We start from the raw sequence: 16,202 nt of genomic DNA, 5'->3' as shown, positions 1-16,202 counted from the left end.
AAAACAGTCTAGGATTATCTAAATCAGCTTTTTTTTTTATTTCAACTCTTAACAATCTCTCTACATGACAGTCGCCCTCGTCTTCTACGGCACTCGAAACACAGAAGACAGTAATGAGCTGATTCATAGGCGCTATTCAAGAAGGGGCCTTAAGCCTCATTACAAAAAGAAAAAAAATACGAGGCTTGGGATTAAGTATGAATGGAAAATCACTGCGAGTATATCTTTCATTCCAGGAAATCATCCCCAGCTAATTGACGCCTAGAGAGACGCCGGGGCCTTGGGAAGGATTCATGAAGTGGTTTCTTGTTTCCATTTGCGTCAAGTGGTGGTTTGGTTGCTGAATCAATCTGACAACTAGATTGCCGAATCAATCTGACAGTTAGGTTGCTGAATCAATATGATAGTCTTCAGTGACTCTGAACTGACGAAATGCAATGCTAAAAATATATTTCCATGATTAAAAACTTTCCAACAACCTTGAACTCTGGTGATGAAAAGTGGTATTACATATGTTGCAACAAATCAACACAATTACAGCCAGCTATGATGCAATGGAATCAACAAAAATCTGTGATTGACACTTAACCTTCGAAGGTCAAACATGGTGTGGTTATGCGTCCGTAATTACTAATAATTACCGTTATGAGTTGTCATTTTGAAGAAATGAAAATCATTTGATGTCAGGCATAATCTATTTGAACTCACGTGACCTTTTTATCTTGACATTGACCTCTGTAGCCTTGAACTGATTTTCAAAAGACAGAGTCAAAGTAGCACAACCAGGAAATGTATGGCCTCTTTGACTTTGGTAATAGGTCATTACCATGACTCCTAGGTAAAATGAAGAATCTATTGAAAATAAATTGTATTTCTCTCTCTCTCTCTCTCTCTCTCTCTCTCTCTCTCTCAATATTCTTGTTATGAATATGCAATCCCACTATCTTTCTGCAAGGCCATTGATATTTTTTTTTAAATATTGCAGTTACATCTCTCTCTCTCTCAATGTTCTTGTTATAAATATGCTATTTTGTCATCTGAATGCATGTTTATTAAATATTGAAAGTATATTGTAGTTCTCTCTCTCTCTCTCTCTCTCTCTCTCTCTCTCTCTCTTTCTCTCTCTCTCTCTCTCTCTCTATATATATATATATATATATATATATTCTTGTTATGAATATGCAATCTTCCCGTCTTTCTGCAAGATCATTCGATATTTTTTTGAAAAATTGCTGTTATCTCTCTCTCTCTCTCTCTCTCTCTCTCTCTCTCTCTCTCTCTCTCTCTCTCTCTCTCTCGTGCTGAAAAGGAATTTCAGTCTTTGGAACAGAAAAGGGAAAAAGATCAGACCGTCAAACATTCAGAAGAGAGGAAAGAGGACGAAGAGCAGCTTTTGAGCCACAAACATTTTTTACATCGTTTTCCAGTCTCGTCTTCTGGAAATGTCTCTGCTGAGAGACCCAGGAACTTCTTTGATGTTCAGATTTCATAGCCTGCCAACAGTCTCTCTTTGACAGTCTTTTATCTTTGTTAAGAAGCCAAGAGACTGATTGTTGTTTCATCTTAGTTATCACAATCTATGGAGGCTTCCAAGCTTAGCTGAATTATAGAAATAATTCTTTTGCCTAATTAAATATAAATTTTTCTGTGTTATCTTTTTGTTAATACCCTGTTTTTGATTGGGAGACGTAGGCCTATTGTCATAAACTAAACAATATCTTAGTTATCACAATCTATAGAGATTTTTATGCTCAGTTGAATTATAAAAATATACTATTTTACCTAATTGAATATACATTTTTCTGTTACCGTTTTGTTAATACTCTCTTTTTGATTGGAAGACGTAGGTCTATTGTGATAAGTATTACAGTAGATGCAGATGTTAATATACAATAAAATGAAAAGTGTAGGGTTGTAAGACTAATGACTGGGTCTTCATCAGCTCACACAACCGTCTGTATAACGATCCTGTTCGCTAAGAGGACAGTACATTTACCTTATTAGCTCCATCCTTTGTTTTGTGTGGTGTCAGAACCCTCAACCAGGTTCAACCAAATTCACCATCTTTGAATTTAACCACAAACTTGATCACAATCTGTAAAAGGGTTGCAAGTTCCTGAGATGTAGGCTAGTACTACACCAGACCCGGTTTTTTTTGTCATGCCTTTAGGTTAGGTTAGTTTAGTTTAGGATAGGTTGGGTTAGGTTGCGCTCTGTTAGTGACTACTACGTAAATTGGGTGTGGGACACATAATGGAATTATTTTCAAGACAATTCTAGGGTTAGTTTTTGATCGTCATACTAACGTTAAGTCTAGTGCCTTTTTGGTATATATTACATGTACTTAACACGCATAAAAATTAAAAGAAAAGACTGACCAGAAATATGCTAAAGCTGCCAAATTGCTTACAATCTCATATCGCCATTTGTTTGATGCATAATTTCAGATATCTTCTCAAAACATCAGCCAATGAATATCCACTATTATTGTTTAGCCATCCTTGAAGAATCACGATCACGCCACCAGATGTCACGACTGTCGCCTTTTGTTTACTTAAAAAGAATACTGCCACAATAACAATTTGAGGTCTAGTTTGCCGTTGCATTCGGTAGTGGCAACACCTCGTTTCATCTAACCTCCATTTGATGTATATCGATAAACTTTTTGGATTTGAATTTGAATTCATCGAATGTTGGTAGAAAATGGGTGATATTAATTTAGTGAGTCTTGCATGCTTGCTTTTTTTCTTTTTTTGTGGGGGTGGGCGGGATCAAATATTAAGACTCAACCTTCGAAAACTTTATTATTTTTTTTTTTCAATATCATTTCGGCCAACCACAAAGGTCATTTTTAAAAAAGACAAACGACTTTGTTTTCGTCCGTTGGCTGCGAATTGGGAAAGATGGTGTGTGCCGAGTTTGCGACGCTCTGGTTTGCCTTTGCCTGTGTAATCAAAAGCATTGTCTTGTAAAACAGGTCACAGCGCCTTCCTATGAGAAGCTGGTGACCTATCACCCGCAGAGACAACACGTGACTTCCTGGTCACATGCTCGTCTGTCTGCATGTTATGTATGCTGAGATAAGCTTTGTTCTACTATCTTTGTACAAGACTTTGTAACTTTAGATCTCTACTTCTCTTCATCGAGACCAGTTCTCAAAAACCACTTCTTCCTCTACTCCAGAGATGTAGTTCTTAATAACTGTTAAGTTTGGCAACACTGAGTTTGAGTCTTCGCCTCTATACTATGGAAGATACTAATTGGAAGTTAGAAAATCTCTCTGCATCGATGTCACTCCGACGAGGATGGGAAGTAGACATCAGATACTTGCGTATGACAGTCGCAGGGTATAACATCAAACGGGACGCCTTCCTATACATAGGCAAAACCCTTACATATATATATATATATATATATATCTATATATATATATATATATATATATATATATATATATATATATATATATATATATGTAGTGTGTGTGTGTAAACGACTTTGACGGGAAAGACTGTAAGATAGAAGATTAGCTCTCCAAATGGCAGAATTCTTTCCTGGCTCTTCTATAGAAAAACTCGTCGAATGGGCCTAATCTATGGGCGAGGGCTAATCTATGGTTGAGGGCTAATCTATGGGCGAGGGCCTATGGGTGAATGCCTAATGTATGGGTGAGAGGCGAACGATCTCTAACGAGTAATATGTTTTAATCTACGGAATTGAATAGATTCTAAAGAAGGGAGATATAGCAGATTAAGCCCATCTTCTTTAAGCCTTTGAGCTCAAATCCATTTTCATTTGCACCGAGGAGAATAAAAACTGCCAAAAAAAGGGGGGGAAATAACTTTTATTTGAGTTTCATCAAAGCTTCTTCATCAAGGGTAGCCATAGGTTTTAAGTTGTTTTTTTAGGCCCGTTTCTAATTAAGGAGAGTCTGGTTGGCAGATCCTGCAGTTAGATGAAAGGGAGTGACGTCGTTGCAAGTTAACATGATAATAATAATAATAATAATAATAATAATAATAATAATAATAATAATAATAATAATAATAATAATAATGAGAATTGTGATTTTATTTTAATGAACGGTATGCCCTAGCTTTCTTTGATGACGAGGGATATATATATGTATATATATAGATATATATATAGATATATATATATATATATATATATATATATATATATATATATATATATATATATATATATGTGTGTGCGTGTGTGTGTGTGTGTGTGTGTGTGTGTGTGTGTGTGTGTGTGTGTGTGTGTGTGTGTGTTTATACAAATACTCAAAAATACAAGTGAAATAGCGAAAGAAATTCCCACATAAAGGACCCGAAGTCTACCGTGCAAACCTTAATGGTTTCTCAACGACAGGTAATTAATGGTTACAGAGGTGTTGGGGTTGTGGGGGGGGGGGGGGGGGGGTTGGGGGGGGGGTCGCCCTTGAACCCAAGATTCTAAATTGATTGATCTCATCTGCCACGGATTCTTCTTATTGGTTTAATCAAAGCCACTTTGAGTATCTGATCTTTAAAAGGGTGAACACTTCTCTCTCTCTCTCTCTCTCTCTCTCTCTCTCTCTCTCTCTCTAATATAAATCCAGTTTAGTCTTATAAGATTCCAAATCAATTTAGTATCTTGTTAATTTACTGTTTAATTATTCTTCCTTGAAATCCACGTGAGAATGATTTCGCTTTAGCCGAGGTATCATAATAAGACCGAAATTCCTACCGCTTTATGCTCGGGTAGCTGCAACATAAAGGGTTTTAGCTTCTTCCAAAAGTTTCGCAAGAATCCTGGATTTTTCTCATTAAGGGAACAAAAGAAATTCTGATTCGCTTAGCAAACGAATTTTACACTAACCTGCCTCGAGCATTTTAATTTCGCATTTTCGATTGTTCGGGGAGTAAGCCTACAAACTGTTTTGTTGTTGTTGTTCTACCAAAAAGGTGTTTCAGGTCGAGTTCAAGATACAGGAATTTCAGGATAGAATATCTATGATATATCTATCAATGAAAATGTACGAAATTTCACCGTAGATTTCAGCACACATATCGAATAAGCTGGTGGTCGGATCACGCCTTGTTATATTTAAAGGAGGAATCAAAGTGAACTTGAAGATAAAATGTATGCTAGTCCAGTTTTTCCTGAGATACTACGATCAAATAAATAAATTAATGTATGAATCAATAAAAAGATTAATAAATAAATAAATGTGTGTATAGTCATGTACGTCATAAGGGATTTATGATAGAGGTATTTATCCTAATTCATTTTTTATTTTGATTTTCGTGTATTCCAAAATAGAGAAATGGTATTTCTATATGTGAACTTCGCTTGCTCCTCGAATTATATAAGCAGAATAACTCAAACATTTACAACTGTATATTAAAAATGAAAAAGGTTGAAAAAAAGGATTTAGTATATAAGAAAAGACTTGTCTTAATCTCAATTGTAAGTCAGGAGAGGGATAGTAAGCAAGTGGAGAGAGAGAGAGAGAGAGAGAGAGAGAGAGAGAGAGAGTGAGAGAGAGAGAGAGAGAGAGGTCATAAACGTCTAGGGAAAGATGCTGGATAAGAGAGGAAAAACTTTTATCTTTTTTATTCTGCGTGAAGGGAAAATAAAAATGTCGTCCAAAAACTTAGAATTGATACGAGTATGGAATGGCTTGGAGACTGAGCGGCCAAGAAAGATCTCGGGGAAACTTTATAGAATATAAAAGACAGCCTGAAAAGGGTATGAGAGACTCTCTCACATTCTTCTTATGGCAGCTTGTGTGAGAAGTAATAAAGTGAAGGGTAAAAAAGTAAAAAAAAAATGTCAAATGATTGCAAGGACTAGCGAGCAGATGCCATACTTCGCAACCGAAGGGAATGTTAATAATAGACTTGGGAAGTGGTTTATACATCAAAGCCTTATTATAATATAATGATTACATTGCCCGAAAGCTCGTAGCATCATCAAGGTTTCACCTCCACCTCAATGTGAATCAAAGGTTAGAAAAATAACTATCTACATAAACAATAAATCAACAAACAGATAAACACAAATGAGAAGTTAAATTTTTTGTCATTTTCATCCCACGACGTAACACGAACCGGGTACGAGTCAGACTAAGACCGCGCATATAAACCATGCGACGAAACGTCAAAGCTGTGCTCAGGTAAGCATGAAGGGATATATGTCATCGGTTTCAACCCTCCCGGATGCAAGATTCTTTTCCCACCGAAATCTTCGACAAGATGGAAAATATCGAAATAAAATGATATTCCGATATTCAGCAACGAATGGCAGAGTCTTCCGATCGTTCTAAACCTTTTGACTGCTTATACCAGATGTTCATTTGGGAAGAAAGTGGAAAAACGATTGAATTGACTTGACGTTTCAAAGAGTTAATTGAACCAAGTGGGATTTGATTTATCTCGACTGTTACAATAATGAGGCACGGTTACCTCAGGGTATATGAACACCACTTTTTTCTTCTTAAACGAAATGGTACAGAGACGGAAACACTTCAATATATTATTATTATGTAGGAAAAGGACGCTCTATTAGATTACATCATATTTTCGCCATTACGACTGAGATAACTGCACGACGCATGGCGACTTTGAAAACGTCTAAACTTGAACGACTGACAACAACCGGTTCAGTCGATCGTGAGTCGCCATCATGTTTGGTTGTGTTGACGACATTCAAAAAGTAAACAACGTTGACTGACTTGCGCAAAAAGCTTCAGCTAGTTAAATCAGTGCTTCTAGGGATTGAAGGGATGCGTTGTGGATTCACCTGACGCTGTAAACAAGAAATGAAGGTGATAGATACGCTACATATATTGAAGCCACGTTAACCAGGAATTTAAATCTCCATCCTGGATTGTCCCTCGTTCCTCTCTCCTTGTCTCTTTCGCTTAAAGGACACGCCGCCCAGAATCGTGCGTCTGGCAACGATATAGGCAAGGCCACTAACCGGCCCCCTGGTTAAAGTTGCATGGGCCGCGGCTCATGCGGCATTATACCGAGACCACATAAAGATAGATCTATTCTCGTTGGCCTTCAAGAAACTTCGGTGCATTTTTTATTTGTTTACTTATCTGTTAGACTTGATTTAACACCAAAATTTAAGATCATAAGATGTCATTTTATATTTCAATGTTATATTTTGTCTTATTCTTATTTTATGAACTCGGAAAACAAAACGGGCTATGGACGACGCTGTTAAAATTGAGTTTGCCAGTAGAGCCGTTACATTTACATACAGATTAAAATGAGGGATATTTGTACCGTTCGGAGCGATAAATTTTCAAATTTTCTATAATGAAATTTGCATAATTGTATTCATAAATGAGAGAGAGAGGAGAGAGAGAACAGAGAAGAGGAGATAGAGAGAGAGAAAGAGAGAGAGAGAGAGAGGGAGAGAGAGAGAGAGAGGGAGAGAGAGAGAGGAAAAACAAACTCATTCGGAATGTTGATTAGTCAATTATATAGATAGAAGTTTACTGGTATCATTCCGAGATTAATTTATTTTGCACTAAAAAAATTAGTCATAATTAAAATATGTATTCCAATAATAAAAGCTTGACAACCAATGAAAGTCATAATGAAATTGTATATGTCGCAATAATCAAAGGTTGATAACCAGTTACTGGCATAAAAACGATCAAATTTCAAAAAAATATAGCGATTCACGTATACCCAAATATTTTGGCGTCGTTTTCGAGATAAAGTTACGAAAGAAATCACGAAAATAAATAAAACATTTGCACATAATCCTTAGTTTGCGCTGAAAAGTCTTCTGATTACGTTGTCTGGAACGAATAAGAAATAACAATAAGATTCTTTTAAGCTAACCTCTGCGATATTTTGTTTCCAGAACACCGGAGATGCCTGGAATTCCAGGACTCCGTGTCTTTCATTTTGAGACAGTTTCTCCCATGTCTTGTATTTAGGATTTTGCGAATTTCTTTTTACGATTTAACAGCGAATATCCTTCATAACCTTCTTTTTTATTTAACAGAAAGTGTTGCCAATTTATAGAACGTGGAGCTATCTTACCTCGTATGTATCGTACTTTAACATCTTCATCAGATTAGAAATGAAAGTTGTTTTAGGCTTATGTTGTAAACCAAGAGACAGTTTATAAACAAAATTAGCATGAGAGGATCTTATTTTATTTATTGATTGATTTATTATTTACTTATTATTATTATTATTGATTTAATTTTATTTTTGAACAAGTGATACTTCCAATGGATTGTTTTTAAGGCTTGAACTCTCCTCCTCACTCGTGGGGCTTTTTCTTCTCTTATCCATCTGCTTTCCTCCTCCTCCTCCTTCCCCACCCTCCCCTCCAATTCGTATCCTTCCCCTCCTCATCAAACTCTTCTGCGCCTCCTCTTCCTACACTCCCCTCCTCCTCCCCCTCTCCTCCTCCCCACCACTCACCCCTTCCCCCTCCCATATCCCCTCCTCCTACTCCACTTACCCTCCTTCTCCTCTCACCACCACTAACCTCCCTCCTCCTCCTTCTCCTTGATCTGCTCCTCCTCCACTCAACCTCCTCATCCCTCCTCCTCCTCCTCCTCCTCCCCTCCTTCCTCATCCCAATTTCCCCTCCTCCTCCTCCTTCTAATTTTCCCCTCCTCTCCTCCTCTCCTTTATCTGCTCCTCCTCTACTCACCCTCCTCCTCCTCCTTCTCCTCCTCCTCCTCCTCCACCAATCACACTCCTTCATCCTCCTTGTCCTCCTCCTCCTCCTCCTATCACCTTCCTCCTCTTCCTCCGCCTCCTCATTGTCATCCTCCAACTCCTCCTCCACCACTCACCCTCCTTCCTCCTCCTGCTGCTCCTCCTCCTCGTCCTCCTACTATTCCTCTTCCCCTCATTCCCCTCCTCTCCTCCTATTCCACCACTCACCCTCCTCCTCCTTCTCCTCCTTTTCATCCTCCTTCCCTTCCATTCATTCCCTTCCTACCCCCTCCCCCTTCTCCTCCTCCATCATTCACCCTCTATTTCCTCCTCCTCCTCTCTGAATATAAATCAAATCGGTTTCAGGTGGACCGGATGGGAAGTTTTTAAAAGTGAGGACTGCCAAAGGACTGTTTAGAACATAAACCTTGTATTTTTATATTCCTATATTTATATTTCATGTAGTATATCCCGCTCTTCTTTCATACGCATATTATTTGCTAGGTTGAAATGATTCAAGCCTCAACTTATACACAATTATTTTTGGTCAAGAAGGCTATTCTCAAAAGAGTTGTTTTTTTATTTACCCAGCGAAATTGTTCTGTTTCTCAACAAAGCCGTGGACCATATAATAGACCTTGTTAGATTAATTTCAATGACTTCAAATACAACATACATATCTTTCACTTACCAAGTATATTTGATAAATTTTTGACAATTATTACCAATTGTTATTAACGGTTCACAAAGGCACAGAAGACTGAAATCAGCGAAAATGAATTGGAAACTTGCTTACTTGAATAAACAGGATGCAAGTAGGATACAATTAGCTCAAATTTAATTTGAAACGAAGCTATTCATTTGAAGACATTAAAAAATCACTCCGGTAATTATTCTGCGGGTGGCTACCACGAGCGTACTCTCTACCTGTATCTGAACTAATACAGACCACAGAAAACTATATTTAGCTTCGTTCAGCTTCTTCCAAACACACACACACACACACACACCACACACACACACACACACACATATATATATATATATATATATATATATATATATATATATATATATATACATATATATACATATATATATACTATATATATATCTATATATATATATATATATATATATATACTATATATATATATATATATATATATATATATATATATATATATATATATATATATATATATGTGTGTTTGTGTGTGTGTGTGTGTGCATCGAATCCTTCAATAAACATTTAATTTCAGCTGAAGAATTGCAGATGTCAAAAAAATATTAGTGACGGAATTTACGAGCGAAATAATATATTTTAATAGATGTTATAATATTAACCAACAATATCGAGTATTCATTCCTATATCAATCTATATTACCTACCCTCAAACAGTTTTCACTGCACGAAATAACACGGTTCTCAGTTTTATTGTTCAGTGATGATTTTAACGAAGCGATTGTGTGATCTCTGCGTAGGCGAATTCACCGTTAATAAAAGCAACGGATCCAATTGCCCATTACAATCGAGTCTGACAACAATATTCACAGCTAAGGGTTCAGACTGAGTTGTTTTGTTTAGGTGAAATAGGAGAGTTTTAGAAAGCGTTCCAACGTCGTTTCATATCAGAATTCTCATTTACGAGCGCGTATTTAGTCTCTCTCTCTCTCTCTCTCTCTCTCTCTCTCTCTCTCTCTCTCCTTGCAATGCTTAAAAGAATATAATTGTATCGTTAACTTTGAACAGAAGCTGACGGAATCTGTACATTAACCGGGGTATATTCGTCCAGAGGTTCACTCATCCGTGATTGAGAACTCTGTCTTGAACTTTCACTCGGTGTGAATACCTCAGTACCTTCGTTATGGCGCATAATTCCAGTCGTGGATTTCTGTGAAATCTCTGAATAGCGCGCGTAGGAGGTTTCTGTAATATTGTAGACGGTTTCGCAGAGTAGTACGTAGTTAAGCTCAGGCCAGTTTAATCATCTGTATTATCTCAGTAACAACATTATGTTCTAATATTTACCTAGAATTCCGGAGCAGATTTAAAATGATCGTATAAAAGTGGGCGTTTCTCAATGTATATAAAATCGACAGATTGATATATAAGACGCTCCAGATACGGTCTTCATCTTACAGGGAAATGTTGAATTAAAGGAAAAAGATACAGTCTGACGGAGCTACAAGGAGTGACAAGGATTAGGATGTCTCAAAGACTTGCTAGTCCATCCTAAGAGGAGACATCGTGTGCTCGCTTATCTCTAAGAGCAGGTTTCATACTGTTCATTCACAGTGTCCTTCTAATGATATTGTTTAGCTTTCTCTTGAAGTCTTTCCCAGTGACGGGAAAATCTCAGAACCGAGTTATTACATAAAACAGAGAGAGAGAGAGAGAGAGAGAGAGAGAAGAGAGAGAGAGAGAGAATTATCTTATGAAGCCTGGATTATGTTTTTTATTCATCCTGTTTTGGCTCGTAACTTGTCATGCTAACCCCAGAGTAAACTTAATTACTCAAAAGACCATCACGAGAATCTCCCAAAGTATGGGTGTTAACCGCAACTCCCTCCTTTTCCCTCCTCCCCCCTTACTCCCACCCCCCAACACCCCTGTCCCTCCCCTGTCCTCGTCCTTGCCGGTTAGTTGTATAGGGTGAAGCCGGAACATCTTAAGGTGTAGTTCCATACCGGCTCACCAGATGTCGCCTGAGGACAGGGCGGAAATACACGGCTTTTTCCTATTGGTGGATATTTGCCGGCAACTCTGAGGCCTAAACTAAGTAACTATCGTTACCTGACGGTCATTCCTTTATATGGTCTTGTTTCACTACTTGTTAAGAGTCCCTCGCTCCAAACTCCACAGTCTAACCTCAACCATCCATCCCCCTGATTTTACAACCGAAGTTTCTGGAATATTTTTCTTTGTTTTTCCTAGTTATTCAATCAATTTTAAGTTTTTTACATTTTCTTTTTGGTCTCCCTTCCTTTAATAGACTTGAGCTGTTCAACTATCGCTCTAACTATTCTTTATATCTTTCCAGAACCGCCATGAAGACTCGTTTTTGCGTTTTTTCATCTTTTTCTGTATATGATCTTTCAACATTTTCACTTTGGCCTTCTATTATTATTGCATCATGAACAGCTGTTATTAACGATTTCCCTGACTTCGACGATACAGCAGTTCAAGTATGAAGTTTTCAATGTTTAATGTGTTCAGATGACAACAAATTTATGGATGCCTACTGCATATGCATATATGTACAGTATATAATCATAATAGGTATATATATATATATATATATATATATATATATATATATATATATATATATATATATTATTTATATATATATAATATGTGTGTGTGTGTGTGTGTGTGTGTGTGTGTGTGTGTACGTATGTATATATACATAAACAAATTTATAAATACCTAATGCATATGCATATATGTACAGTTCATATATATATATATATATATATATATATATATATATATATATATATATATATATATATATAGTATATATATATAGTATATATATGTGTGTGTGTGTGTGTGTGTGTATGTATGCATGTATGTATCTATTGTACATATATGTATATATATTATGATATATATAATATATATATATATACTTAAATATATATATATATAAATCATATATATATACTATTATCTACATATATATTATAATAATAAATATATACTATAATTATTATTATATATATAATATCTTTTTACTTAATTAATATATCATATCTATATTATAGTCATTCTATCACTATACTATATATTATCTATTATTATATTTATATATCCATATCTATATATCAAAATCTATAGCTGCTCATCATCTAGTCTAGCGGTAAATAGTATATATCTATCTATCATATATTTAATCTCTCTATTATTTATATCTATATAGTCTATTATATATCTCTATTATCCTATCTATTATATCTCATCTTCTATATCTATTATGAGATAATATTTATTATAATCTTCTATATCTATTATCTATATATCTATAATATATATATATCTAATATATTATATAGTATATTATATATATATACTGTACACATATGTATATGCAGTAGGTATTTATAAATTTGTTGCCATCCGAACACATTAATCATTAAAAAAATTCATACTTAAACTAGTGTATCGTCGAAGACTCAAGTGAGAAGATAAGATCCACTACTTAACTCATTTTACAAAACTTGAAAAAAGCAAAATATTCGTTTTGAACTTCGAAGGCAGATGGCGATTAAAAAAAAAAAAAAGACTTCTGTGAATTATATTAATTTTTCTTTACGTTCTCCTGTGTCGAACCCCAACTTACACATCATAATTATTTTTATCATATATGTCATCTGGATGAACGCAAAACACTCTGTCGCTTTGCATGTAGATATTATTTTGCATTCATTCTTTTGATAACCTGCCAAAAAAAGTGTTTAATCTAATAGATAGCTCATTCCGTTTGGTGTCTTGTATGGTCTTCATAATATGTTTCGTGTATAAATCTTTCGTGCAAAAATTAAGGTCTGAAAGATTATAACCACCCGTGAGATTTACGTAATTTGATGAGATTTTCAAACGATATAAAGGACTCTCTCTCTCTCTCTCTCTCTCTCTCTCTCTCTCTCTCTCTCTCTGTGGGCAGTCATGCGGAAAAGTTGAATATGCAGTTATTTTTTTCTTTTATTTGTTCAGGCATTTACTGAACTCTTATGGCTTTCTCTTGTTATGATCACTAATTATTACAGGCATTCGTGACAAGAATATCTGAATTACCAGCTATTAAGAAGTGTGTAAGTGAGCATGTACTTGTAATCGTGTATAGGTATACTATACAAGCACATGTTTATTTACATCAAATTACACGTGTATAGTGGCTCATGTAAGGAGGATTCAGAGGGACTCAACAAATGGTGTTATTTGAGCTTCGTTGTCCTTGGTACCTGGTCCCTGGTCGGTTATCAATGAACCCTTGTCCCTGGCCCTTGATCGCTGATCCATGGTCCCTGGTCCCTTATTTTTGGTTTCTGGTCCCCGGTCTTTGATGCTTATCCCTGGTCCCTTGTCCTTGGTCCCTTGTCCCTGGTCACTAATCCCTAGTCTCTGTCTCCCGATCCCTTGTCCTTGGTCCCTGATTCCTGGTCCCTGGTTCCTTGTCCCTGATCATATATCCCTGGTATTTTGTCCCTGATCCCTAGTCCCTGTTCCCTGGTCCTTAGCTCCTGATCGTATATCCCTGGTACCTTGTCCCTGGTCGTTGGTCCTTGGCACCTGGTCCTTTGTCCTATTTCACTGGTTCCTGGTCCCATGTCCTTGGTCACTGGTTCTTGGTCCCTGGTCCCTGATGCCTGGTCCCTTGTCCTTGGTCCCTAGCCCCTGATCATATATCCCTGGAACCTTGTCCCTGGTCGTTGGTCCCTGGTCCCTTGTACTTTTTTCCTGGTTCCTGATCCCATGTCCTTCGCCACTGGTCCCTGTTTTCTGACCCGTGGTCCCTTACTCCTTGTCCCTGTTTGTGTGCAGAGAGAGAGAGAGAGAGAGAGAGAGAGAGAGAGAGAGAGAGAGAGAGAGACCTGCTTGAGTCCAGCTGGCTGCTGCTTAATCTGTAATATTTTGCATCAGATTTATCTCCAGACTTGAAATCTAAATTCGAATAACTCGTTATTTATCTAAAATCTTTATAAGAAAACAAATTACCTCTTAAAATATATGACATGTGATCAAATCCCATTTTTAATTTTGAATTGACTGCCTTTTGTCGTCTACAAAAAGGAGATAAAATCTCCCAATAGAGCCTTTTTTCCCTCTGATTCTACCAAAGTGAAGTGTGATAGGTCATCGCAATAGTCAATATATTGAGCCTTTTGATGTAGTTTTTTTTTTTAATAAATTCTTAACTTTACGATAAAAAGAAGTATTTTTTTTATAAAGAGCAAACATATCTTTAACGGCAAAAAAAAAAAAAAAAAGAATTTCAGATGAAATATAAGACAAGGAACAGATAGATGTTAAATGTGTTGCACATCAGGGCCTCGTAAACGTATGTAATCCCTTGGAGCAAAAGTATGTAAATATGGAAAAAAAGAGGCATTACTGTTTCAAGTGAGAATATGCAGTGTATCTAGTGTGAATATGAGATCTTCCCATCACTTTGGAATCATTACCAAGTACTTCAAAGGTAAAGTACTTCATAGGTAAAGGCCTAGTGCTTTCGGCTCCGAAAACTGACTTTTGTCTTCAAAGTGGGATGTACTTGGAGTAGTCTTAGAAGAGGCTGAAAAGCAGAGGCAGATATGTGAATAGAATTCTATTATTTTCCAGTCGTAGCGACAATTTTGAGAAGGAACGTCACTAAAATTGTGCTGGAGAGTGCAAAATTAATATTCAGATCAATACCCTTAATCTTCCTTCTTTATCTTTCTGGCCGACGACGAGAAACATAATGAGGAATGTTTTGGATCTTGCCAAAATACTTGTGATTGCTGATGATCCTTTACGCATATAAAATATGCCAATGAACGTGTGAAGTGACATGACAAAAAATATGATAGCCCTTGGTCTCGGGACTAAGAAAAGAAGAAGAAGAAGAAGAGGTCTTGGCCTTCAGCCTGTTCAGCATTTTAAATCAAATGTTTTGTATTGGCTGATGAACGGGTGTCACCTGAGTGTCACCTGGTGAATTTTAGAATATGAATCAGTCCTCCTCGAGGTACTCCTGAAACCGTTTGCATAATCTGACAGCAGCGGTTCTTGGTTAAATCAGATTTTTTTTGCTCGTAAGCAAAAGCAAAAAACTCAGTATGTAAATAACTTACAGACGGAATTTTTTTTTTTACAGAATCTTGGACAAAATCGAGGTGCAAATGAATACCTTAAGATAAATTTGATCAAATGTAAATCACCCAAAAAAGAATTCTGCAATCTTTCACTTAGAAAGGCCTGAGTTGGGAAATGGAAGCCCAACCATTATTCAGTCTTAATTGGAAATCTTACAAAACCCCCTACCACCCCTCCCCCACCCCTAACCCCCCTCCCCACAACCCCCAACCCCCTTTAGGCCTTATGAAACGACCGATTAAGAAAGTCCCAAAGTTAGTGTAAAAATCTATAATTAAGATGCCTGATAACAGCTCTGATCCCTTGCCCCTGTCCCTGATCCCTGGTCCCTGGTTCCTGTTCCTGATCCTTTCCCCCCGGTTCCTGGTCCTTGGTCCTTGGTCCCTGATCCCTGGTCTTTGGTCCCTAGCCCATGGTCCCTGGTTCTTGGTCCCTTGTCCTTTCCTCCTGGTCCCTGGTCTCTGGTCCTAGTCCCTGAACCTGGGTACCTGGTCCCTGATCCCTGGTCTTTGGCCCCTGGCCCATGGTCACTGGTCCTTTGTCCCAGGTCCATAGTTTCCGGCCCCTGGCACCTGATCACTGGTCCTTGGTCCCTGGCCCATGGTCCCTGGCACATGGTCCCTTGACCCTGGTCTCTCATTCATGGT

The 16,202-nt window shown here is 37.1% G+C and overlaps 1 protein-coding gene across 1 annotated transcript in view; it reads left to right on the top strand.

The window, feature by feature from the left end:
• Positions 1–9,034, top strand: part of LOC135215346 (uncharacterized) — a 96,518-nt gene extending 87,484 nt beyond the window's left edge. The window contains exons 5-6 of the mRNA XM_064249904.1: positions 7,876–7,943; positions 8,268–9,034. Coding sequence (XP_064105974.1) covers positions 7,876–7,943; positions 8,268–9,034 — 835 coding nt within the window. The remainder of the gene's footprint in view (positions 1–7,875; positions 7,944–8,267) is intronic.
• The last annotated feature ends 7,168 nt before the right edge of the window (positions 9,035–16,202 follow it).

The sequence above is a fragment of the Macrobrachium nipponense genome, chromosome 5, assembly GCF_015104395.2.
Source record: "Macrobrachium nipponense isolate FS-2020 chromosome 5, ASM1510439v2, whole genome shotgun sequence".
In the NCBI taxonomy this organism is placed as follows: domain Eukaryota; kingdom Metazoa; phylum Arthropoda; class Malacostraca; order Decapoda; family Palaemonidae; genus Macrobrachium; species Macrobrachium nipponense.
This window is presented reverse-complemented; position numbering and strand designations above follow the sequence as displayed.